Source organism: Canis lupus, chromosome 23 (assembly GCF_003254725.2).
Source record: "Canis lupus dingo isolate Sandy chromosome 23, ASM325472v2, whole genome shotgun sequence".
NCBI classification, from domain to species: Eukaryota; Metazoa; Chordata; class Mammalia; order Carnivora; family Canidae; genus Canis; species Canis lupus.
In genome coordinates, this window is record NC_064265.1 from 29,746,734 (window position 1) to 29,773,845 (window position 27,112).

The following is a 27,112-nucleotide window of genomic DNA, read 5'->3' on the forward strand; positions in this document are numbered from 1 at the left end:
TGCACCTTATGTTATTGCAGCATTATTCATAATAGCCACTACATGGAAACAACCTAAATGGATGGATGTTGATGGATGAATGGATAAAGAAACTGTGGTATATGTACGCAGTGGAATATTATTCAGCCTTTAAAAGGAAGTCCTGCCATTTGTGACAACACAAATGAACTCTGAGGGCATTATATAAAGTGAGAGAACCCAGATGCAGAAAGACAAATAGTGCATGATCTTATATATGGAATCTTAAAAAGTTGAATTCACAAAAGCAGAGAGTGAAATGGTGGTTACCAGAGGTGGGGAGGTAAAGGAAATGAGGAGATGTTGGTCAAAGGAGATAAACTTTGCATTGTAAGATGATTAAGTTCTAATATATGTGGTGACTAGTTAAAATATTGTATACTTGAAATTTTCTAAGAGAGTAGATTTAAATGTTCTTACCACACACACACAAATGGTAACGATATGAGGTGATGAGTGTGTTAACTAACCTTATTGAGGTAGTCCTTTCACAATATGTATGTATATCAAATCATCACATTGTATACCTTAAATTTACACAATTTATTTGTCAGTTATATCTCAATAAAATCTGAGAAAAATGAGATTCTACTATAAACTCATTCCAAATAGCTAAAAACAAAACAAAACAAAACAAAACAAAAACAAACAAACAAAAAAAAACAGTTCTAAGTGTCACCAGGACAAGAATTTGGAATAACTGCAACTCTCCTGCACTGCCTGAGGGAGTATAAATTGACACAAGCACTTTGAAAAATTGTTGGGTAGTATCTTATAAAGCTGCACATCCTACCTATCCTAGTTGTAGGCATAATCTTTATAGAAATGCACCAAAAGACACGTATAACAATGTGAAGAGTAGTATTACTCATAACCACTCAAGTTCCCATCAACAGTAAAATGAACAAATATATGGTGGTATATGGTCCCAAAGGAATACTACACAATAATGAAATGCATAAATTATGTCAGTAGGCAGTAACATGGTTACATTTCACAAATGTTGGACAAAAGAAGCAGACACAAAAGAGCTCATGTTTCATGATGTCATTTATAGTAAATTCCATAGTAGGCAAATATAGTTTATGATGGTAGAGGTCAGAGTAGTAATTTCTTTTGGCAAGAGGGAGAGAGTCTGGGGCCTTCTAGGGTGCTGATAGTGTTCTATCTTTGATCTCTTATTTGATCTCGAAGGTGGTAACATGAATTGTTCACTTTATAAAAATTAGCTGAGATTTATACTTAAGATTTGTGCACTTTTCTGTATATCTGCTATATTTTAATAAAGAAAGTTCTTAAAACAAAAAAAAGAGGACACTTATAACCACGGGTCGAAGTGGGCACATTCCATTGTCTGACACACATGCTCCAGCAGGGAGGGGACCTGGAAGAGGGGAGAGGAATTAAGTTGTCATATAGTTTCCATTATTTAGATTCTAGCAAGATCTTGTGCAAATTATTTGACTTCTTGCACTTTAGTTTCCTCATTTGAAAATGAAGATAATAGAAATTCACTTCATAGCAGGTCTAGACAGCCAAATGAATAGTCTAGAAGTGTTAGAACTTATTATATCTTGTCCCTCAGGGATCCAGAAGCACACTAGCTAAATTCTCTAAGTAACTTAGTAGGGTGATCCCAAAGAAAATTTGACATGCCTGACAGATATATTTCAGTCTCTGAAGGCTATTTGGACTGACAGACCAAGATGTAGCCTCCCTGTGATATCTGCATCCTTAAACACATATCACCACTGTCCTAAAATCAGTGTCTCTTGACTATTTTTGTGGCTGTTAAACTGTAAACCAGTCAACATCATTCCAAGAAGAGACTCTGTTAGATTCTGAGGTTAAGAAGCAGGAAATGCCAGATTTCTTTTTAGGAGCATCTGAGTTATCTTCCATATATCAGTTTTTCAGAAGACAACAGATTCGTAAATTAAATTGAACCAAACCAAACCAAAATCCACAAAAACCGCTACCGTGAAAATGGAGGAAAGGTTTATTTTTCATGGTGAGGAAACATAACCATTTTAGTCTTGACAAATCATTACTTGGCAGCACAAAATTATAGGGTATATAGCAAATAGGGAATAGTTTGCCTAATCACTTTTTATTACCTGTAATTAATGTTTTGTCCACTCCTGTTGGACTCAGAGGGTTTCCCCAAAACTGTGCCTTTGGCTTTTCTTCCAGTTTATTTGGGTTTTGAGTGGCCCCATCCTCAGCCACTCAAAATGTAGCTGCAGTCTGTATACGAGTGACATTTAAATCTATCCTCCCACTCTTGAACTTCTCTCTGTCCATCTTTACATTTTTGTCCATTTTGTCAAGTGTACTTCCACTGGATGCTCATTTGCAATTCAAATTATACCTGGGGAAAGCTCATCTTCTAATCTTTTTCAGAAAAGCATAAGCCACAGTCTTTTTTCTTACAACATTTAATCTTCAAATCAGGCAATTCAGTAACATTTATGACCTACCAATAGGGTCTCCCCACCTTCACAAAGCCAGTTATGCAAATTTACATGATTCTGTCACTAGGAATTTTCCAGAGATTCAGGTTCACTGTCCTTGCCTTACCCTATGCCTCCTACAGGTTAATTTTGATCCTTGGTGATTATCCATAATTTCCCTTTAGAATAGTTTAAAAATACGACCTAAGAAAAAACTTAAGATTCATTAAAATCCATTCTTGTCTTTCTCCAATACATACTATTTGTTATTTAGGATTATTCACTTTTTCACTAGAGGATTTTAGATTTTTATGCTATCTTTTTCATCTTTGTGGTTTTAGAGCCACAATAATATTGCCCAGAATAATGGAGCTATATTTCTACCATAGTATGCTCTCCAGCATTGGTCCTTTCCAGTTATTCCCTGAGACTTTCCAAAACTTTGGCATAGTGGAAGGAATAAAAGGAGGCAGTGAGCCATGCCAGGGTTGGAATCCCACATCTCTGAACCTTGCTTCTGTTAGTCTTTTCTTTTTCTTAATAGTAAAATGGAGTTGCCTCATAGACTGGCTGTAAGAATTAAATTTGGTTTCACGGTAGTGACTGAGCTTTATCTAGTATGATCCCTACTGACTCAGCAGTAGCTTCTTTCTCCCTCACCTCCCTCACATCTGGGAACTAAACCCATTTCCTGAAAGTGAAAAGGTTGAAGTTCAGAGAGAAGTAGTCTCATTAATAAAAATGAATAAACATATAATTGTTACTTCCATGCAATTCATTTATAGGGAAAGCTCACCTTTGTGAAATACCTCCCAAACACCAAAAGGAGAAAAGTGGCATCCCCAAAACATCCTTGCATTTTCCATGGCCAACATTGACCTGAGTCATGAGAGTGCATCCAAGGTCTCTATGAAGATCCTATGTAATATTATGTTGGGCATTGGCTTCCAATTTTACAAATTAGGAAAGCCTGGACAAGGCAGAAACACTGGCAGTAGTGAAAGTAGCAATTGTGGCCTAAAGTTAATGAAGGAAGTAGGAAAACTAAAAAACAAGAGAATTTTTTTTAAAAGGAGTAAATTTTTTTTTGAAAAAGGAGTTTATTTTAGCTCTCCTGTAGTCCCTGAGAGCATTGCAGGATAGTATAATAATCAATGACTAATAATCACTGATTCTTTAGTTGTCAATAAAAGCACAACTCTGTTGTTGTGAGTTTAAATATATTGGAAAGTGTGTAATAGGTTTTTAAAAAAATTTCTGTGCTAAGTAGTTAATATGTTTTCTTTAAAAAGGTAGTGACCCTTCATCAAGAAATTTCAGTTATCTTGAATTTTTGGTCATCTTATAATAATAATAATAATATATTATATTATATTATATTATAATATATATAATATATTATTATATATATTATTATATAATAATACCAACATTCTCTTTTTTTAAACTAACATTTTATTTTAAATAATTGTATTCATGTAATACAAGGAACACACAATTTGAGAGTTCTGCTGATAATGTGTTTCCTGCTCCAAGCTCTGAAACTATTTTTTGATGAGATCTTCATTCTTTGGTCAGTGGGAAGATTTAAACATTATTCATTTGCACAGGCAAAGATCATAGACCCTCATTTTAAGATTTCTTAGGGGGTGTTTGTGAAGAATTTCTTAAGATGTCTTCCTATTTTTATTTATTTTATTTTTTTTGATGTCTTCCTATTTATATTGGTCTTGTGTCTGGTAGCTTGGAGAAATACTGAGATCAGCATCTTACAGAAATGACAAATTTCCTGAGACTTTTTTCTTCCATCTCAAAGTATTCTCTTTGTGATTCTAGATCAGTGGTTTATTATAAAAAGATATACCTCAGGAATAGCCAGGTGAAAGAGATGCATAAGGCAAGGTATGTGGGAAGCAATGTAGAGTTTCCGTCCCCTGGCCAGGCATGCCACACTCTTTAAATCTCTATGTTTTCAACATCCCTGAAGTTCCCAATTATCTTGAAATTTTATATGTGGAACACCTGTGATATCAGTTACTTCCACTCATGCCTCTGTTGTGTGTGTGTACATACAAACACATAATTCTCTTTAAAAGATTTTGTTAAAATATATTCATTTAAAGGTGTCTCCTCTGAGCTACTTTGGGAGATGTAGTTACTAAGAGTATAAAAATTCTTAAGTCTAGTATGGTTTTGAGCATTGCTGCAGTAAGCTTTCAGAGGACAAAATCACATCTATAAAATACTGTTTTCTTGGATTATGAACAAACATCCTTCAAGTAAATTAGATCCTTCGATAAAATTTCAGGTTTCCCATCATCTCCTAAAAAGTGATTTTTGTCACTCTTCCTTCTGCATTAAATTATGCTGAATGTTTCAGCCTCTTAGAGTAAATTGGCTTCCCCAGAACTACCTGTGTTTTTGAAATTACTTTTCTTTCTGTGGAAGTAATTTCTATACATTATTGAACCCTATCACAAAGTTTCTATCCTGGGTAATTTTTCTTTATCCTGGGTAACTTCATAGATTTAAACACAGTAATTTCAGAAGCCAAATATAAAATTAACAGTATTTTTTTGTCAGTACTCATGACTTAATTAAAAGTGTTCCTCTCTCTCTCTCTCTCTCTCTCTCTCTCTCTTTCCCCATCAAAATAAGCCAAAGACCTCTATCTATCTCCAGATTGTGGAGTTCTACTTCTATTCAAAAGGTGGAAATATATACCTGTCTTGTCTTCATTTAGATTAATGAGGTATTTTAAGCTTATTCTGTCTCTCCATATGAGCTTGTTAAGTGTACATGTATATATCAATCGTTCAGTGGTTGCTCCAAACATTTCAGTATAGGGATCCCTGGGTGGTGCAGCGGTTTAGCGCCTGCCTTTGGCCCAGGGCATGATCCTGGAGACCTGGGATTGAATCCCACGTCGGGCTCCCGGTGCATGGAGCCTGCTTCTCCTTCTGCCTATATCTCTGCCTCTCTCTCTCTCTCTCTCTGTGACTATCATAAATAAATAAAAATTAAAAAAAAATAAAAATAAACATTTCACTATGTACCCTTGGTTTATTAGAGTTTATCATGAATTAGAACTTTTAGCACTTCTCAGATAATGCAATTATTTAAAAACTTAAACTTCGTTTGTTCTCCTTCAACTTTTGTGTTTCTGTTGTGCATTTTATTTTTTATTTTTATATACTTTTAAAATCCTATGATGTAATTATTTTTCTATTGTGGATATTTATTCATATTTTGCCACTTTTACCTTTTCTTTTGCTCTTCATTTCTTGGTACATTCTCTGCTTCCATCTGAGGTCACTTGAAAAATTCCCTTTGTATTTTCTTTTATGGAAAGTCTGCTGGTGACAAATTTTCTCCATTTTTGTTTGTCTTAAAACATCTTTATTTCATTTTCTTTTTTGAAGGATATTTTTATTGAATTATATAGTTTATTGAGTATATGATATTTATAGGATTGTAGGCTGGCAGCCTCTTCTTTCAGCGTCTTAAAATGTGTTATTCCACTGATTTCTACATTCACTGTGTATGTTTGGTAGTCAACTGTAAGTCTCACTGCAGTTGAGCCCTTGAAGATAACATCCACCTGTGTCTGCCCCACATGGCTGATTTTTAATTTTCTCTTTATTTTTCATTTTCAATAATTTGGCTATGAGTCTTTAAAAAAGATTTATTTATTTGAGAGAAAAGGAAAGTGCAAGAAGTAGGGGTAGAGGGAGAGGGAGAGAGAATCTCAAGCCTGATGCAGGGCTTGATCTCACAACCCTGAGATCACGACTTGAGCTAAAACAAGAGTTGAAGTTTTTCTTTGTTTGGGTTTGTTTTCCACACTGCTTGGGATTTTTACAGTTTCTTGAGCCTAAATCTTGATGTTGATCATTTTTACAAGTTCTCAACCATTCTTTGATTCAAATATTGTTTAAAAAATAAAACAAACCCCCCCACAAATGTTTTTACCAAATCTTTCTTATTATTATGGTTCTTTGATTAAATATGTATTTGACCTTTTGATGTCATCTTATATGTATCTTATCTGTTTTCTGCCTTTTCCATTTTTAAATTCTTCCTGTATTTCAGTCTGGATATTTTATACTAAACTATCTTCACTTTCACTAATCTTCACATATACTGAATTTAATCTGCCTTTAGAATCATGCTTAATTTTTGTAATTATTCATTTAGTGATTTTTGCTTATTTATACAAGAATTTTATTTTAATTCCTTCAGGTAGAGTCCAGTCCTTTCATAAAAGTCTCCATATTGTCATCTATTTTCTTGAACATATTAGTCTCCTAGAAAACTCACTGGACCAAAAGACTTTAGTAGAAAATAAATCTGCTGAAAGATGACTGCTGCCCTGGCCTATTGAATCTCATTTCTACAAGTGGGAACACTAAACACAAGATATAAAGGTTAGAAGTAATGAGAATTATATATAGCAAAGGGAGGATGACCTGCATTTGTGATATAAAATGGTTATAGAATTTAAATGCTGAATAAAACTTTAGTGATAATGTCAGCTAAACCCACCATAGAGTCTAATGTCTTGTAACTAGTGAATGCTCTTGGTAAGTCTATATAATGAATGCATCTTCTGGATGAGTAAATCAAGCCTAGATGACCTGCCCAAGAAACATTATGAAAGCATAGCTAAAATGGAGCTCAATTCAGGAGAATGTCACAGAATCGTCATCTCTATAAGTATGTTCCTTTGACACATGTCATTTTCCTTTGCTTATTAGATTTTTTATTATAAAAATTTAAAACATATACAAAGTAAACAGAATGATTTATTTTTGCACTGTAATCTCATGAACCAATCACCAAAGTTCAAAAATGTTCAACATTCTAATTATTATTTTTCTATAATTTTTGTTCTATTGATTCCTCTACCCATTCACCAACTCCTGATTTATAATTTTATTTTTTTACAAAATTTTGAGGTAGAATTTACAAAATTTTCTTCTATGGTTATCACTTTCTGTATTCTGCCTAAGAAATCTTTGTCTAGTCTCAGGTTATGAAAATATTCTCCTATGTTTCTTTGAAAGGCTTTATGGTTTTATTTTAATGTTGCAGTCTATGATCCATCTTAATTATTAACATATTTGAGGTCACACTGTGTATACACTCTTTCAACTTGCCCCCAGTATTTCATTAACCTTTTCCTATGTCACTGAAAATATTTTATGAAAAAATGTTAGGGGTCATATAATTTTCTGTCCTATGGGTCATAGTTTATTTAATGATTTATTTTTAGAACATTGTTCTCCTTTATTTTTTGTTATAAATAATTGTAATGAAAATGGGCTTTTTTGGCATATCTATGTGTATTTTGATAATCTTTTTTGGGTACATTACTAAAAGGGGAATTGCTGGGCCCAACAGGATGGAACATCTTTAAGATTCTTAATACACATCATATTCCCAAATTGCTTTCCAGGAAAGAATGTGATGACTTAAATTCCCTCCAGCAGTATATGAGAATAGCTATCTCACCATATCCCCCTCATTGAGTACTAGCCCTCTGTAAATCTTTTCTTTTGACATGTTAAGGAAGGTAGGTCTTGCAGTGTCAATTTGTATACCTTTCATTATTAATGAGTTTGAACTTTTTGAAATTTTTAAAAATTTAATTCCAGTATAGTTAGCATACAGTGTTATATTAGTTTCAGGTTTACAATATAGTGATTCGTCAATTCTATACATTACTCAGTGCTCATTGTAATAATTGTGCTCTTTAAAATGAGTTTAGACTTTTAAAATAGATTTATTAATTTTTCCCTTATTTTTAAATATCCAATTCATATTCTATGCTCACTTATTAACTCCTACCTTTATTTCCTATCAGTTTGTTCCAGGAATGTATATATTAAAGATAATATTAGTCTCTTGTTTTATTTTACTGTATGCTCATATTATTGTGAGTATTTGCTTATGATTTTTAATGTTGTTAGTGATTGTAGCCAAAATTTTTGTCAATACTATAAAGATATTTGGGAATATACCAATTAAAAAATTTAAGAGGCAGAGGGAAGGTAGTAGTAGTGAGTTAAGCATAATGGCTTTCACTGGGATGGCAAAGTAAGGGCTTTTACATTTGACATGCTCAGAGATTACTATGTATTCATGAGTAGGTCTCATGTTTATCCTCTGTTTGTTTCCTTATGTATAAAATATAGCTAATACTATATACCTATGGATTAATATTAAAAATTTATGTGAGCTCTGGATGATAGTATAGGATAATTAAATACCAAGTGTTATGCCTATAAGCTATTTTAGCTTACATATTGTGTGCGAGGTAGAGACCCATTTTCTTTTCTTCAAATATTTGTAAGAGATAAACATGTCATAAAATGCATCATTTCACTTTTATGACAAAAGTAAATTTATCATATTTAAGATAAGCAGTTCCCTAAAAGGAAAGATGTATCATTGGAAGCAGATTCAAATGCCATTGTATGTAATACCCTAGGAAAATTCCGGAAGAAAGAAAAGCCTTAATTAATGAAGAGGAATCATTCTAAAAACATGCTTAGTTTCAGATGCATCTTTGCTTTCTGAAATCTTACCATGAGCAGCTATTCCTGTGGTAGGTAATACCAGAATTCATTGATATTCATTATGGACTCAAACTATCTTATGTATATCCAATTGCCTCCTTTAAATTATGAAATAATAGTCTCATGGAGTTGTAGACTTCGAAGACTGGAAGACTCTCTTGTCTGGTTTTATTTATTTTGAGAACTGAGACCCATGGAGTTTTAATATTTTCTCAAGAACTAATATTTCCTAAAAACTAATGCTAGAGCCCAGAAATAAATAAGACTTGAAATCTTTTGCTTCTACTCTGGAATTTTTCCATAGCCCTATGCTGAGTAAAGAAAGTTAGAAGTAAATTTTAAAAAGCATAGCTACCTCAAAATGAAAAAACGGAAGGACATTTCAAAATTTATACTTTTTAGTCTAAGATCCATATGTCCAAGAGCCACTTTCTTTCTTGTTCTAAAGCAATGACTCTATTATTTCTATTATTTCTAATATAATAGGAAAGAAACTACCAAACCCTAGCATGTGTAAAACTGTGTGTTTAAAAAGAGATGCAGGGCAGCCCGGGTGGCTCAGCGGTTTAGTGCCACCTTCAGCCCGGGGCATGATCCTGGAGACCCAGGATCGAGTCCCACGTCAGGCTCCCTGCATGGAGCCTGCTTCTCCCTGTACCTGTGTCTCTGCCTCTCTCTCTCTCTCTCTCTCTCTCCCTCCCTCTCTCTCTCTCTCTCATGAATAAATAAATACAATCTTTAAAAAATAATAAAAAATAAAAAGAGATGCAAAGGGGTGCCTGACAGGTTCAGTTGGTAAGAGCATGTGACTCTTGATCTTGGGGTTGTGAGTTCAAGCCCCATGTTGGGTGTAGAGCCAGCTTAAAAAAAGAGGTGCAAATTATAACTTTCAGAGAGTTTGCCATTTGGTTATAGAATGGATTCTGCTTTATAAGGCTTTCTCCCAGATGTCAGAAAGCAAAATTTTTGGAAGTATTTTCCATTTGCTACTAAGAAAAAATGTATACATCTGAAAACCTCTTTTAAATTTACTTCAGAGGAAAAAATATCTGCTGTAAAGACTCTTCAGCTTATTTGTGAAAAATGAATTGTCATTTCATTTTAGAACAAGGTAAACAAAGCCATAAAAAGCATTGCTCAGAACTGTCAGAGAGGCATACAGCTTTTAAATCAGAAGGAAAGCTCAATGCTGCATTTTAAGCCAGTGCTTTGTTATGGCAAACTAAGTAGTTGAAATGATGAATTAAAAAAAACAACATTCTAGTGTTACAGTGATAAACATGCTATCTAGACTCTTGTTAACTACTGCAGAGCGTGACGAATGGAACTGATCTGCTGACCTTTGTGAAACGAAGCCCTTTCTGTAGGCTCTGTGGAAAGCCTGTTATTATCTGGATTTATTTTAAGTTAGATGGACTGTTGTGTGGACAAAATATAGTTCTAGTAGCTATCAGTAAAAAACGCACCCAACTAGATGCTATTAATTTAGTTACTTCCCCTGCAAACATACTTCATGTGCACGTGAGTGTCTATTTGGACATATTGGAAGATAAGTGAGTCTGAAGCTTTTTGAGAATCTTTCTGAAAATGAATTGGTAAGTAAGATATTGAATATGGAATTTTTAAAGTACAGTCAATATATTTAATTCGGTGAGCCCAACTTAGCAAAGTTGCCCATTTTTTCCTGTCATACTCTTACAGAGCATCAAAGTATTCTAATTAGATTCTCCCAGAATAAACTACAGTGCCAATACTGGTAGTTACTTTTCTGGTTTATTGAATCAAGTGTCTACTGTTTGTGTTTTGAAAACTTGGGCCAGGGACGCCTGGGTGGCTCAGCGGTTGAGCGTCTGCCTTTGGCTCGGGCCTGATCCTGGAGTCCTGGGGTAGAGTCCTACATCAGGCTTTCTGCAGGGAGCCTGCTTCTCCCTCTGCCTATGTCTCTGCCTCTCTCTCTCTCTCTCTCTCTCTCTCTCTCTGTGTCTCTCATGAATAAATTTAAAAAATCTTAAAAAAAAAAAAAGAAAACTTGGGCAAGTGACTTGCAGCTGACGTAAATGAATTAGTTTGGGCTTTTGCACTGTGAGCCCATTTTGGAGGTGAATAAGCTTGGCTATGGATGGAGAGGTTGGAGTTTCTTAGCAGGCTACGAGGTTGATGGCAGAGTGCTGGACAACTAGAATTCTGTTTCTGGTGCCAAGTCCAGAGCTCCCTCTCTGCCCCAATGCTAAGAAAGAGTTCCATCTGTAGAGGCCCTGGGCAAAGGTAAAACTTGGTGTTTTCATTTTGTCACATTTTTCTTAATGAAAATGGAAATAGAGATGTTGTTAAATAACTGCTTTGACCAAGCAGTTCTTTTTTGGGGATTTAACTCAGCAGGGAATCTATTATAGCTTCCCCTTTCTAGGTCAAAAAGAAATATTCTAACAGCGCTTAGGAGATTTTGAAGTACACACCAGAACTCCAAAAAGAGAATTATAAAATCAGAAATAGGATCGCTTAACTAATGATTAGAGAGAAGAAATGCAGATCCTATTCTAACAAGCTTTGATATTAACTTGACATGTGTCTCACTTAGGCCAGGAAAGTCAATGCTGCAGAATTATTTTTTGGTACTATGCTCTATGGTGCTTAAAGAGAAGATTGATGTTGACTGTGTCAAGAGCAGCATCAAGGGTCTTGCTGGCATAGAGCGGTAGAGTGGACTGAGAACACATATGTTCTATACGGATAAAGATAGTCCCTGGCAAATACTGAAATAATGTGACCACTACCTGGTAATTACTTTGAAATTTTTGCCCCTGAATGAGCTTCTTCTTAAGCAAGAAAAGACAAAATATCCAAATGTAAGACTGCTTAAGAATTTATTTATTTATTTATTTATTTATTTATTTATTTATTTATAAAGATTATTTATTTATTCATGAGAGACACAGAGAGAGAGAGAGAGAGAGAGAGAGAGACATAGGTAGAGGTAGAAGCAGGCGCCATGCAGGAAGCCTAATGCGGGACTTGATTCCCGGACTCCTAGACCACACCCTGAGCTGAAGGTAGGCACTAAACCGCTGAGCCACCCAGGGATCCCCTGTTTAAAAATTTCAATAAAACTCCAGTAAGAAATAGAAACACAAACAGGATGACAATGATCATTCAGAGGGGTGACTGTCACTCAATTTCCTGATGATTATGTCCGTTCATTTTGAACTTCAGATTTCTGCTCCTTGAAACTCAGCAACCAGGGAAGACCACTCCATTGGATACAACTCTATTCATTTCTTAAACATTAATCACAGACCACATCAATGTTTATTCATGGCAAACTATTAATTGATATTTTCTACAGGATTATTTTTTGAGCTTTTGAATTATAATTATATAAGTGAGAGAAACAGAAATCTTTATTTGGAATGGAAAGGATGATGTGTTAGTGAACATCTTGTTTGTTTTATAGTTATATACTTCTTTGAGTCCTTGGTGTTTTAGGTCACCATGCATATGTAGGTATGGTAAAACCAAACCCTCAACTCTGTTAAAATCAATCAATGATCAACAAATTTGTTTTGTTCATGTAGTAATTGTTCTATTTCCAATCTAATGTTTTATTTAACCAAGGTTATTACTATTACCCATAATGGATATGACATTGAGCAATTTGTTTAACCCTTTTAAAATCTTATTTTTTAAGTATTATAAAAAGGCGAATAAAATGAGAACAGAAATATAGTCCAACCTGCACCCTGATGTTTATAGCAGCAATGTCCACAATAGCCAAACTGTGGAAGGAGCCTCGGTGTCCATCGAAAGATGAACGGATAAAGAAGATGTGGTATATGTATACAATGGAATATTACTCAGCCATTACAAACGACACATACCCACTATTTGCTTCGACGTGGAGGGACCTGGAAAGTATTATGCTGAGTGAAATAAGTCAATCGGGAAAGGACAAACATTATATGGTCTCATTCATTTGGGGAATATAAAAATTAGTGAAAGGGAATAAAGGGAAAGGAGAAAAAATGAGTGAAAATATCAGTGAGGGTGACAAAACATGAGAGACACGTAACTCTGGGAAATGAACAAGGGGTAGTGGAAGGGGAGGTGGATGGAGGGTTGGGGTGACTGGATGACGGGCACTGAGGGGGGCACTTGGCGGGATGAGCACTGGGTGTTATGCTAAATGTTGGCAAATTGAACTCCAATAATAATAATAAAAAAAGAAATACAGTCCATTTTATGAAATTGTAGTGGGTGGTAGGAGATAATATCCATGAAGTGTTAAGCACAGGTCTGACACACAATAAACACTCAGTAAATGAATTATGTTAATATTATTAATGAAATAGTAAAACTGTGAGGATGTGTATGCATGTTTGTGTTTTGCCTATAAAAGCTTGTTTATTTTTCATTAGGTTTGGTGCTTTAGAACAAAACCTCTTGGAGTTTCTGAAAACATTTAACGAGCAGACTTCACTAAACACACTGGCTTTAGAACTGAAGTAGTATGGAATCATATTATAAATATCTAATTTTGATTATTTGAAAATGATATATTAAATGTGGGAACTTCCATTAGAAGAAGTGTAGAGGGTCTTGGCCTGAAACATGTGAATGGAGGTCAATTAAAGCAACTAAAACTTGATTCTATACTTTTCTATTTTTTATGAATTTTTAAGATGGAAACCTTTGAAGGAAAGTTTCTTCTTCAGCAGAAAATATATGTTAGATATTATATATGGTTTAAAAATTCTTTTTCTGGGGTGCTTGACTGGCTCAGTCCATGGAGCATGCAACTCTTGATTTCAGGGTTGAAAGTTTGAGCCCCACATTGGGTCTAGAGATTACTTAAAAAAAAATCTTTAACAAAAAATGAAAAATTTTTTTCTAACAATGATTCTTCTAGATTATCTCATTAGTTAGGTCTTTAAAATTTTCTTTTTTATTCTTAGCCTCAAATGATAAACACTATTTTTAAAATATTATTTTTAGAGGTGGTATAAATACACAATGGAATATTACTGAGACACTAAAAAGATATCTTGCCATTTGCAACGACATAGTTGGAGGTAGAGTATATTATGGTAAGTGAAATAAGTCAGAGAAAGACAAATATGATTTCACTCATATGTGGAGTTTAAGAAACAATATAGATGAACATATGGGGGGTGGGAAGAGAGAGGGGAAATAAACCATAAGATACTTTTTAAGATAAAGAACAAACTAAGGGTTGATGAAGGGAGGTGGATGAGGGATGGGCTAGATGGCACTTGTGTGGAGTGTTGGGTGTTGTATGTAAGTGATAAATCACTGAATACCGCTCCTGAAACCAGTATTGTACTGGATGTTATATTAACTAATTAGAATTTAAGTAAAAATTTGAAGAAAAAAAAGAGAAAAGGTTAGAAACCAAAAAAATAAATAAAATATTCTATTTATTGAGGTATAATTGACCTAGATAACATTATATTAGTTTCAGACATACAACATAATGATTAGATATTTGTGTATTTTGTGAAATGATCATCCATCATCATACATATTACAAATTTTTTTTCTTGTAATGAAAATTTTTAAGATTAACTCTCTTAGCAACTTCCAAATATGTAATACAGTTTTATTAATGGTAGTCACCATGCTATACATTACATCTCCATGATTTATTTACTTTGTAACTGGAAGTTTGTACCTTTTGACCAGTTTTACCCATTTCACCCATTCCTCACACCCTACCTCTGGCAACCACCAATCTTTTGTCTATGTCAATGAGCTTGGTTTTGTTTTTAGATTGGACATATAAGTGAGATAATACAATGTTTGTCTTTCTCTGTCTGACTTATTTCACATAGCATAATACTGTTGAGTTTCATCCTTGTTGTTGCAAATAGCAAGATTTCATTCTTTTTTATGGTTGCATAGTATTCCTGTGTGCATGTGTATCACATTTTCTTTATTTATCCATTAATGGAGACTTAAGTCATTTTCATATCTTGGCTCCTGTAAATAATGCTACAATGAACATGGTAATGCATATATGTTTTCAAGTTAAGTGTTTTCATTTTCTTTGGATACTTACAAAGAAGTAGAATTGCTGAATCATATGATAGTTCATTTTTAATTTTTTAGGAACTTCCATACTGTTTTTCCATAGGCTACACCAATTTTCATTCCCAGTAACAGTGCAAAACAGTTCCCTTTTCTCTACATCCTCTCTGAAACAGTCATTTCTTGTCTTTTTAATACTAGCCATTCTAATAGGTGTAGATTATATCTTATTGTGGTTTTGATTTACATTTCCCTGACCAGTAGTAATGTTAAGCCTCTTCTCATGTATCTGTTGGTCATCTGTATGTCTTCTTTGGAAAAATGTCTATTCAAAAAAAAAAAAGTCTATTCAGATGCTCTGTCTTTTTTGTTTGATCAGACTGTTTTTTGCTATTGAGTTGTATGAGTTTTTCTTTTTTTTTTTTTTACATTTTTTGGACATTAACCCCTTATTGGATGTATCATTTGCAAATATTTTCTCTTATTAGGTAGGTTGCCTTTTCATTTTGGTTATGGTTTCCTTTGCTGTGCAAAACCTTTTTAGTTTGATATTATCTCAATAGTTTATTTTGCTTTTGTTTCCCTTGCTTGAGGAGACAGATCCAGAAGAAATACCACTAAGACCAATGACCAAGAGTTCACTGCCTATATTTTCTTTTTGGAGTTTATGGTTTCAGGTCTCACATTTAGGTTATTTATTTATTTATTTATTATTGGTGTTCAATTTGCCAACATATAGAATAACACCCAGTGCTCATCCCATCAAGTGCCCCCCTCAGTGCCTGTCACCCAGTCACCCCCACCCCGTGCCCACCTCCCTTTCTACCACACCTTGTTCATTCCCAGAGTTAGGAGTCTCTCAAGTTGTCTCCCTTTCTGATATTTCCCACTCATTTTTTCTCCTTTCCCCTTTATTCCCTTTCACTATTCTTTATATTCCCTAAATGAATGAGAGCATATAATGTTTGTCCTTCTCTGATTGACTCATTTCACTCAGCGTAATACCCTCCAGTTCTATCCAGGTCGAAGCAAATGGTGGGTATTTGTCGTTTCTAATGGCTGAGTAATATTCCATTGTGTACATATACCACATCTTCTTTATCCATTCATCTTTTGACAGACACCAAGTCTCCTTCCACAGTTTGGCTATTGTGGACATTGCTGCTATAAACATCAGGGTGCAGGTGTCCCTGCGTTTCACTGTATCTGTATGTTTGGGGTAAATCTCCAGCAGTGCAATTGCTGGGTTGTAGGGAAGATCTATTTTTAACTCTTTGAGGAACCTCCACACAGTTTTCCAGAGTGGCTGCACCAGTTCACATTCCCACCAACAGTGAAAGAGGATTCTCTTTTCTCCACATCTTCTCTAACATTTATTGTTTCCTGTTTTGTTCATTTATCATTTTCACCATTCTCACTGGTGTGAGGTGGTATCTCATTGTGGTTTTGATTTGTATTTCCCTGATGGCAACTGATGCGGAGCATTTTCTCATGTGCTTGCTGGCCATGTTTATGTCTTCCTCTGTGAGATTTCTGAATCACAAGAAGAAGTTTGGAAGGATTTCAAACACGTGGAGGTTAAGGACCATCCTGCTAAAAATGAAAGGGTCAACCAAGAAATTAGAGAAGAATTAAAATGATTCATGGAAACTAATGAGAATGAAGATACAACCATTCAAAATCTTTGGGATACAGCAAACACAGTCCTGAGGGAGAAATACATCACAATACAAGCATCCATCCAAAAACTGGAAAGAACTCAAATACAAAAGCTAACCTTGCACCTAAAGGAGCTGGAGTAAAAACAGCAAATAGATCCTACACCCAGCAGAAGAGAGTTAATAAAGATTTGACCAGAACTCAATGAAATAGAGACCAGAAGAACTGTGGAACAGATCAACAAAACCAGGAGTTGGTTCTTTGAAAGAATTAATAACATAGATAAACCATTAGCCAGTCTTACTAAAAAGAAGAGAGAAAAGACTCAAATTAATAAAATCATGAATGAGAAAGGAGAGATCACTACCAACACCAAGGAAATACAAACGATTTTAAAAACATATTATGAGCAGCTATACGCCAATAAATTAGGCAATCTAGAAGAAATGGACGCAATTCTGGAAAACCACAAACTACCAAAACTGGAACAGGAAGAAATAGAAAACCTGAACAGGCCGATAACCAGGGAGGAAATTGAAGCAGTCATCAGAAACCTCCCAAGACACAAAAGTCCAGGGCCAGATGGCTTCCCAGGGGAATTCTATCAAACGTTTAAAGAAGAAACCATACCTATTCTACTAAAGCTGTTTGGAAAGATAGGAAGAGATGGAGTACTTCCAAACTCGTTCTAGGAGGCCAGTATCACCTTAATTCCAAAACTAGACAAAGACCCCACCAGGGGTGGCCACAGTAACTTCTTGAAAGATACATTCATGAAGGCAAGAGAAACAAAAGCAAAAATGAACTTGGGACTTCATCAAGATAAGAAGCTTTAGCACAGCAAAGGAAACAGTCAACAAAACTAAAAGACAACCCACAGAATGGGAGAAAATATTTGCAAATGACGTATGAGATAAAGGACTAGTATCCAAGATCTATAAAGAACTTATTAACTCAACAGCAAAGAAACAAGCAATCCAATCACAAAATAGGCAAAAGACATCACATTTAGGTCTTTAACACCTTTTGAGTTTATTTTTATGATATGATATTCTTATGATATTAGAAAGTGGTCCAGTTTCATTCTTTCACATGTAGCTGTCCAGTTTTCCCAACATCATTTGTTGAAGAGACTCTCTTTTCCCCATTGTAAATTCTCGGCTCCTTTGTCTTAAATTAATTGACTATAGATGCATGGGTTTATTTCTGGGTTCTTTATTCCGTTCAGTTGATCTTTGTGGATGTTTTATGTGAGTACCATACTGTTTTGATTACTACAGCTTTGTAATATAGTTTGAAATCAGGAATCATAATACCTTTGTTATTTTTTTCAGATTTGTTCTTTCTTTTCCCTCAAGATTGCTTTGGATATTTGGGGTCTTTTGTTCCATATAAATTTTACAATTTGTGAAATGCCTTTGTGAAAAGTGTGAAAAATGCCATTGAAATTTTGACTATAGAATTTATAGATTGCTTTGAGTAATATGGACATTATTCAACAATATTAATTCTTCTGATTTATGGGCACAGAATATATTCCCATTTATGTCTTTTTAAATTTCTTCTGTCCATGTCTTACAGTTTTGAGTGTACAGATCTTTTACCTCCTCAGTTAAATTTATTCTTAAGTATTTTATTCTTTCTGATGCAGTTATAAGTGGGATTGTTTTTTTTAATTTCTCTTTCTGATGGATTGTTATTTGTGTATAGAAATGCAACAGATTACTCTATATTAATTTTGTATCCTGCAATTATACTGAATTCATTTATTCCTTCCAATAGTTTTTTAGGTGGATTCTTTAGGGTTTTCTACATATAGTTTCATGTTATATGCAAATAGTAACACTTTCAGTTCTTCTTTTCCGATTTGGATGCCTTTTAATTTCTTTTTCTTGCCTCATTGCTTTGGCTAGGATTTCTAGTACTATGTTGAATAAGACTGGCAAGAATAGACATCTTTGTCTTGTTCCTGATCATGGAGGTAAAATTTTCAGCTTTTGAGTATGATGTTAGCTGCAGGATTTTCATATATGGTCTTTATTAATTTGAGATATGTTCTCTTTATACCCACTTTATTGGTAGGTTTTATAAAAAATGGAGATGATCGTATTATTTTTATCCTTCATGTTGTTAATGTGGTGTATCATGTTAATTGATTTATGGATGTTGAACCATCCTTGCATAACTGGAATAAATTCCACTTAGTCATGGTATATGATCTTTTTGTGGTATTGTTGAATTTGGTTTCCTAATATTTTCTTGAAGATTTTTGCATCTGTATTTACCAGGGATATTGGCCTGTAATTTTCCTTTTTTGATGTGTCCTAGTTTTGTTTTGGTGTCAAGGTAATGCCTCACAAAATGAGTTTGGAAGTTTTCTCTCCTTTTTTTGGTGGGGGAGAATTTGAGAAGGATTGGTATTAATTCCTCTTTGAATGTTTGTTAGAATTTACTTGTAAAGCTGTCTGGTCCTAGACTTTGGTTTGCAGGGAGTTTTAAATTACTGATTCCATCTTCTTACTAGTTTGATCTGTTCTGGTTTTCTATTTTAATTTCTATCATAATTCAGTCTTGAAAGATTGTATATTTCTAGGAATTTATCCATTTCTTCTAGGTTGTCCAATTTGTTGGCATATAAATGTTTGTAATAGTCTTTTATGATCCTTTGTGTTCCTGTGGTATTAGCTGTAACTTTCCCTTTTATTTTTAATTTTATTTATTTCAGCTCTCTTTTTTTTCTTGGTAATTCTAGCTAAAAGTTTGTCAATTTTGTTTATCTTTTTAAAGAACCAGGTCTTGGTTTTATTGATCTTTTCTATTGCCTTTTTAGTCTCAATTTAATTCTGCTCTGATCTTTGTTTTTTCCTTAAATTAACTTTGGGCATTGGTTTTTCTTCTTTTTCTATTTACTAAGTGTAAACTTAGGTTGTTTATTTGAATTTTTCTTTTTCTTAAGATAAGCCTATATCACTATGAACTTTCTCCTAGAACTGCTTTTGCTGTATCCTAAAGTCTAGGATGTTATATTTCCATTTTTGTTTGTCTCAATATAGTATTTTTTTTTATTTTACTTTTGATTTCTTCATTGACCTACTGGTTGTTCAATAATAGCATGTTGTTTAGTCTGCACCTATTTGTAAGTTGTCCAGTTTCCTTCTTGAAATTGATTTCTATTTTTATACCATTGTTGTCAGAAAGGATGCTTGATATGACTTCAGTCTTTTTAAATATGTTAAGATTTGCTTTGTAGCCAAATAAAAGGATCTTCCCTGGATAATGTTCCATGTACACTTGAGAAGAATGTGCAGTCTGCTGTTTTTGGATGGAATGTTCTATTTATATTTGTTAAGTCCATCTGGTCTAATGTGTCACTTAAAGCTGATGTTTTCTGGGTGATTTTTTTTTGGTCAGTATTATCTATCCATTGATGTGAATGGGATATTAAAGTCCCTTACTATTGTATTGATGTCTGTCTCTCCCTTTAGTCTAATATTTCCTTTGCCTATTTAGGTGTTCCTATGTTGGGTGCACAAATATTTACAAATGTTGTATTGACCTCTTTATAATTATGTGATATTCTGTCTCCTTATTACAGTCTTTGTTTTAATATCTATTTGTCTGATATAAGAATAGCTACCCCAGCTTTTGTTTTGGTTTTCCTTTGCATGTAATATCTTTTTCCACCCCTTCCCTTTCAGTCTGTGTATCCTTATATCTGAAGTGAATCTCATAGGCAGCATACAGATTGGTCTTGTGGGTTTTTTTTTAAATCCTTTGATCCACTTTATATCTTTTTTTCATAGAATTAAGTATATTTACATTTAAAGTAATTATTTGAGGAGTTAAGATGGCAGAGGAGCGGGTGGGGGGTCCTAAGTTTGTCTCGTCCCTTGAATACAAGTAGGTAGAAAATGATTTGTTCAAAAATGATTTGAACACCCGAGAAATTAATTGGAGGTCTAAAAGAACAAATACTGCAAGTCTACAAGTAGAAAAGTGATCACCTTTTGGAAGGTAGGGGTGTGGAGACTTGAATCTGGTGTGATATAGATGTGGGTAGGGTGGCGGGAGGGAGCCTGTTTAAGGACACTTTTAGAAATCTGCTACAGTGTGGGGCGTGCCTGGCTTAAAGGTGCTCAAGTGGCAAACTGGGGCAGAATCCTCCATGATCTGAGGATCCCCTGGGTTGCAAGAAGAATGGGTGATGCCTAAGTGTGACACCATTCCCAGACATAGGAGTGTGGAAGCTGGCTGAGAACAGTCTAGGTGCCAGCTCTGTGTTGCCGTAAACTGTGAACTGCTGCCTTCTACCTCTTTCCTGGGGTGGGTCTGGCAAAAGGCAGAAGCATGGTGGGATTCTCCCTGGGAGGAACAGGGTGGGCCCGTGCCACAGGAGTTCCTAAAATTTGGAATTTTGAAACTCAGTCAGAGATAAAAAAAAATCTTGGGCACAAGCAGGGTGAACACAGGATTCTGATGGAAACCAGGAGACAAGAGTGATTTGTTGTTCTTCTATGAGGACTCTCTGAAGAATGGGGGGCAAGAATTTTCAGCTCCTGGGCAAAAGAGTGGGGTGCTGCCATATTCATCCCACCTATCAGTGCTGAAAGCCTTTAGGGAGCAAAACAGTGCCACCTAGTGGAGTCTGGAGCTGCTTACACCAAGCTCTGCCTCCCTGTGCCCTGGAGGTGGGTTTCCACTAGGACAAGCCCACCTGAGAATCAGCACAACAGGCCATCCATCCCCCAGAAGACCAGCACAAGCAACTGGCTTGCACCAAGTTTACTGACCATAGAGGGCTGCAAAGCTTCAGCTGTAGGGGAAAATAGTATCTAGCATCCTTTGTACTTCTCTGGTTTGTTTATTATTATTATTGTTTCAGTTATTTTCTTATTTTTTCAATTCTTTTAATTCTTTTTTAATTTAAAATTTTATGTATACTTTATATATATTTATTTTTGTTTTACTGTTATATATATAACATATATATATAACATATATATATAAAACATATATATATATGTAAGGATGATATATATATATATATTATATATATATATCATCCTTCCTTCCTTTCTTCCCCCCTTCCTTATTTTGGGATCTAGTTTGCTTTAATAAGCAGACCAGAACACATCCAGGATCTAGTTTCTTTTGTTTTTATTGGTTTTATTTTTCCTCTTTTCTTTTATGAACCAAATGACAAGATGAAGAAATTCACCCCAAAAGAAAGAGCAGGAGGTAGTATTCAGCCAGAAATTTGATCAAATATAGATATAAGTAAGATGTCTGAATTAGAATTTAAAACAATGATTACAAGAATACTAATTGAGCTTGAAAAACAAACAGAAGACACTAGTGAATCCCTTACTATGGAGATAAAATCAACTGCAAAAAAAAAAAAAAAAAAAAACTAAAATCTAGCAGGTTGAAATTAAAAATGCTATAACCAATTGTAGTCCCAAATGGAGGCCATAAAAACAAGGATGAGTGAAGCAGAAGAGTGAATCAAAATATAGATGATAAAATTAAGGAAAATAAGGAAGCTGAAAAGCAGAAGGAAAGAAAACTATGCAATCACAAAGATAGACTTAGGTAACTCAGCAATTCCATAAAGCAAAATAATATCTATATTATCGGAGTCTCAGAAGAAGAGTACGGGAGAAAAAGGGGCAGAATGTTAATTTGAACAAATTATTGCTAAGAACTTCCCTATCTGGGAAAGGAAACAGGCATTCAAGTCCAAGAGGCAACAGATAACTCCCCTTAAGATCAACAAAAATAGGTCAACACCATGACGTATTATAGTGAAACTTGCAAATTGCAAAGATAAAGAGAAAATTCTGAAATCAGCTTGGGAGAAGAAGTCTTTAACCTATAAGGGATAGACACAGGCTGGCAGCAGACCTGTCCACAGAGACCTGGCAGGACAGAAAGCACTGGTTTGTTATATTCATTGTACTAAATGCAATAAATATGCAGCCAAAAATCTTTTATCCAGCAAAGCTATCATTCAAAATATCATTTAGAAGGAGAGATAAAGAATTTCAAGACAAAAACTAAAGGACCTGCAAGAAATATTAAAGGAGACTCTTTGCGTGGAAAGAGAGACCAAAATTAACAAAGAGTAGAAAGAAAGAGAAACAATCTACAGGAACAGTGACTTTACAGGTAATACGATGGCCCTAAATTCATATCTTTCAATAATTACTCTGAAAGTAAATGGACTAACTGCTCCAATCAAATGACATAAGGTATCAGAATAGATTAAAAAGAAATAAGATCCATCAATATGCTGCTTATGAGACTTAGTCCCAAGGTCACTTCCAGATGAAAAGTGAGAGGGCGGAGAAGCATTTATCATGCTAATGGACACCAAAAGAAAACTGGGGAGGTAATCCTTATATCAGATAAGTTATATTTTAAACTGAAAACTGTAATAAAAGATGAAGAAGTGGGCAGCTTTCGAGTCCCACGTCAGGCTCCCTGCATGGAGCCTGCTTCTCACTCTGCCTGTGTCTCTGCCTCTCTCTCTGTGTGTGTTTCTCATGAATAAATAAATAAAATATATAAAAAAAAGATGAAGAAGGACACTAAATCATAATAAAGGGGTCTGTTCAACAAGGAGACAATTGTAAATATCTATGTCCCTAACTTGGGAGCATCCAAATATATAAGTCAATGACAAACTTAAAGAAGCTCATTGATAATAACAAATAATAGTAGGGGACTTTAAGACCCTACTCAGAGCACTGGACAGATCACCTAAGCAGAAGATCTACAAGGAAACAAGGGCTTTAAATGACACTTGGACCAGGAGGACTTCACAGATGTGTTTAGAGCATTTCATCCTAAAGCAGCAGAATACACATTCCTCTCAAGTGTACATGGAACATTCTCCAGAATAGATCACATACTGGATCACAAATCAGGTCTCAACCAGTATGAAAGGATTGGGATTATACCATGCATACTGCAAAACCACAATGCTTTAAAACTTGAACTCAATTAACAAGAGAAAATTTGGAAGGAACACAAATACATGAAGGTTAAAGACCATCCTACTAAAGAATGAATGGATCAACCAGGAAATTGAAGAAGAATTTAAAAAATACAAGCAAATGAAAATGAAAACATGATGGTTCAAAACCTTTGGGATACAGCAAAGGCAGTCCTAAAAGGGAAGTAGATAGGAATACAGGCCTTCCTCAGGAAGCAAGAAAAGTCTCAAATATACCACCTAATCTTATACCTAAAGAAGCTGGAAAAAAGAACAACAAATAAAGCCTAAATTTAGCAGGAGAAGAGAAATATTAAAGATTAAAGCAGAAATCAATGATACAGAAATTAAAAAACCAGTAGCACAGATCAATGCAACTAGGAACTGGTCTTTGTTTTTTTGTTTGTTTGTTTGTTTTTGTTTTTTGTTTAAATTCAATTTGCTAACATATAGTATAATACCTAGTGCTCATCCCAGTAAGTGCTCTCTTCAGTGCCCATCACCCAGCTACCCCATGGTTCTTTGAAAGAATTAACAAGATTGATAAATCCCTAACCAGATTTATCAAAAAGAAAAGAGAAAGGACCCAAATAAATAAAATCATGAATGAAAGAGGAGAAATCACAACCAACACCAAAGAATGATAAATAATTATAACAGAATATTCTGAGCAGTTATACGCCAACAAATTAGGCAATCTGGAAGAAATGAATGTATTCCTACAAACATATAAACTACCAAAACTGAAACAGGAAGAAATAGAAAACCTGGACAGATCCATAATCAGCAAAGAAATTGGGTCAGTGATAAAAAAAAAAAATCTTCCAACAGGGACTCTGGGGTGGCTCAGTGGTTGAGTGTCTGCCTTCAGCTCAGGTCATGATCCTGGAGTCCTGGGATCAAGTCCCACATTGGGTTCCCCGCAGGGAACCTGCTTCTCCCTTTGCCTGTGTCTCTGCCTCTCTATGTCTCTCATGAATGAATAAAAATCTTTAAAAAAGTCTCCCAACAAACAAGAGTCCAGGGCCAGATGGGTTCTACCAAACATTTAAAGAAGAATTAATACCTAATCTTCTAAAACTGTTCCAAAAAATAGAAATGGAAGGAAAACTTCCAAACTCTTTCTGTGAGGCAAGCATTACCTTGATCCCAAAACCAGACAAAGGCCCCAACAAAAAGGAGAATTAGAGATCTCTGATGAACATGCATACAAAAATTCTCAACAAGACACCATCTAATCAGATTCAACAATACATTAAAAGGATTATCTACCACAAACAAGTGGGATGTATTCCTGGGCTACAGGCCTGGTTCAACATTGGCAAATCAATCAATGTGCTATACCACATTAATAAAAGAAATGATAAGAATCCTATGATCTCAACAGATGCAGAAAAAACATTTGACAAAATATAGCATCCTTTCCTGAGAAAAACTTTGCACAATGTAGAGATAGAGAGAACGTACTTCAACATCATAAAGGCCATATACAAATGACCCACAGCGAATATCATCCCCAATGGAGAAAAACAGAGCTTTTCCCCCAAGGTGAGGAACATGACAGGCATGTCCACTCTCACCACTGTTGTTCAATGTAGTACTGGAAGCCTAAGCCTCAGCAATCAGAAAATAAAAGAAATAAAAGGCATCCAAATTGGCAAAGAGGTCAAACTCTCACTTTTTGCAGATGACATGATACTGTCTGTAGAAAACCTGAAACACTACCAAAAAAACTGCTAGAACTGGTACAGGAATTCAGTAAAGTCACAAGATATAAAATCAATGCACAGAAGTCTATTGCATTTCTATACACTAACAATGAAGCAGCAGAAAGATAAATCAAGGAATTAATCCCATTTACAATTGTACAAAAACCATAAGATACCTAGGAATAAACCTACTAGAAGGTAAAAGATCTGTACTCTGAAAACTATAGACTACATATGAAAGAAATTGAGGAAGACACAAATAAATGGAAAAACATTCCATGCTCATGAACTGGAAGAACAAATATTGTTAAAATGTATATAGTGCCCAAAGAAATCTATACATTCAATGCAATCCCTGTCAAAATACCATGTGCATTTTTCACAGAGCTGGAACAAACAATTCTAAAATGTGTGTGGAACCAGAAAAGACCCTGAAGAGCCAAAGGAATGTTGAAAGACCAAAGATGGAAGCATCACAATTCTGGACTTCAAGCTGTATTACAAAGCTGTAATCATCAAAACAGTATGGTACTGGCACAAAAACAGACACACAGATCAATGGAACAGAATAGAGAACCCAGAAGTGGACCTTCAACTCTATGGTCAACTAATCTTTGACAAAGCAGGAAAGAATATCCAATGGAAAAAAATTGGTGTTGAGAAAACTGGACAGTCACATGCAGAAGAATGAACTGGACCATTTTCTTTCACACACACAAAAAATAAACTAAAAAATGGATGAAAGACCTAAGTGTGAGACAGAAATCCATCAAAATCTCTACCTGACGGTGGCCGCTGTCTTCCGCGGCCGCATGTCCATGAAGGAGGTGGAAGAGCAGATGCCCAATGTGCAGAACAAGAGCAGCTGGATCTTGGTCGAGTGGATCCCCAACAACGTCCAGACGGCCGTGTGCGACATCCCGCCGCGCGGCCTGAAGATGTTGGCCACCTTCATCGGCAACAGCACGGCCATCCAGGAGCTGTTCAAGCGCATCTCGGAGCAGTTCACGGCCATGTTCCAGCTCAAGGCCTTCCTGCACCGGTACACGGGCGAGGGCATGGACGAGATGGAGTTCACCGAGGCCGAGAGCAACATGAACGACCTGGTGTCCGAGTACCAGCAGTACCAGGACGCCACGGCCGACGAACAGGGGAAGTTCGAGGAGGAGGAGGGGGAGGACGAGGCCTAAGAACTTCTCAAATAAATTGTGCATCTTTAGTGACCTTCTGTTGTCCTCAATCAAGCATGGTTTTTCTATTTGTATACTATGGTGCTCCGTTTTGCCTCTGTCAGAAATTCACTGTTGATGTAATAATGTGGAACTCCTAAAAATTACAGTATTGTCTAAGATACCTATACTAATAAAAAAGCATGTGTCCAAAAAAAAAAAAAAGCCTTTGGGAGGTAATTAGACTTAGGTGTAAAAAAAAAAAAAAAAAAAGCGAGCATCAGGTAGAGAACAGGTCAAACCTCTTTGATCTTGGATGCCATTATTTCTTGCTAGCCACATCTCCAGAAGCAAGGGAAACAAAAGCATAAATGAACTATTGGGACGTCATTAGGACAAAAAGCTTTTGCACAGCAAAGGAAACAATCAGCAAAACTAAAAGGCAAACTATAGAATGGGGAGATGTTTGCAAATGACTCATCAA

At 35.2% G+C, this 27,112-nt stretch overlaps 1 protein-coding gene across 1 annotated transcript in view; it reads left to right on the top strand.

Moving 5' to 3' along the window:
• The window catches only part of LOC112661037 (tubulin beta chain-like), a 34,912-nt gene extending 8,059 nt beyond the window's left edge, over window positions 1–26,853 (top strand). The window contains exon 2 of the mRNA XM_025448910.3: window positions 26,222–26,853. Within this exon, the coding sequence (XP_025304695.1) occupies window positions 26,222–26,649 (428 nt within the window). The 3' untranslated portion in view covers window positions 26,650–26,853. The remainder of the gene's footprint in view (window positions 1–26,221) is intronic.
• The last annotated feature ends 259 nt before the right edge of the window (window positions 26,854–27,112 follow it).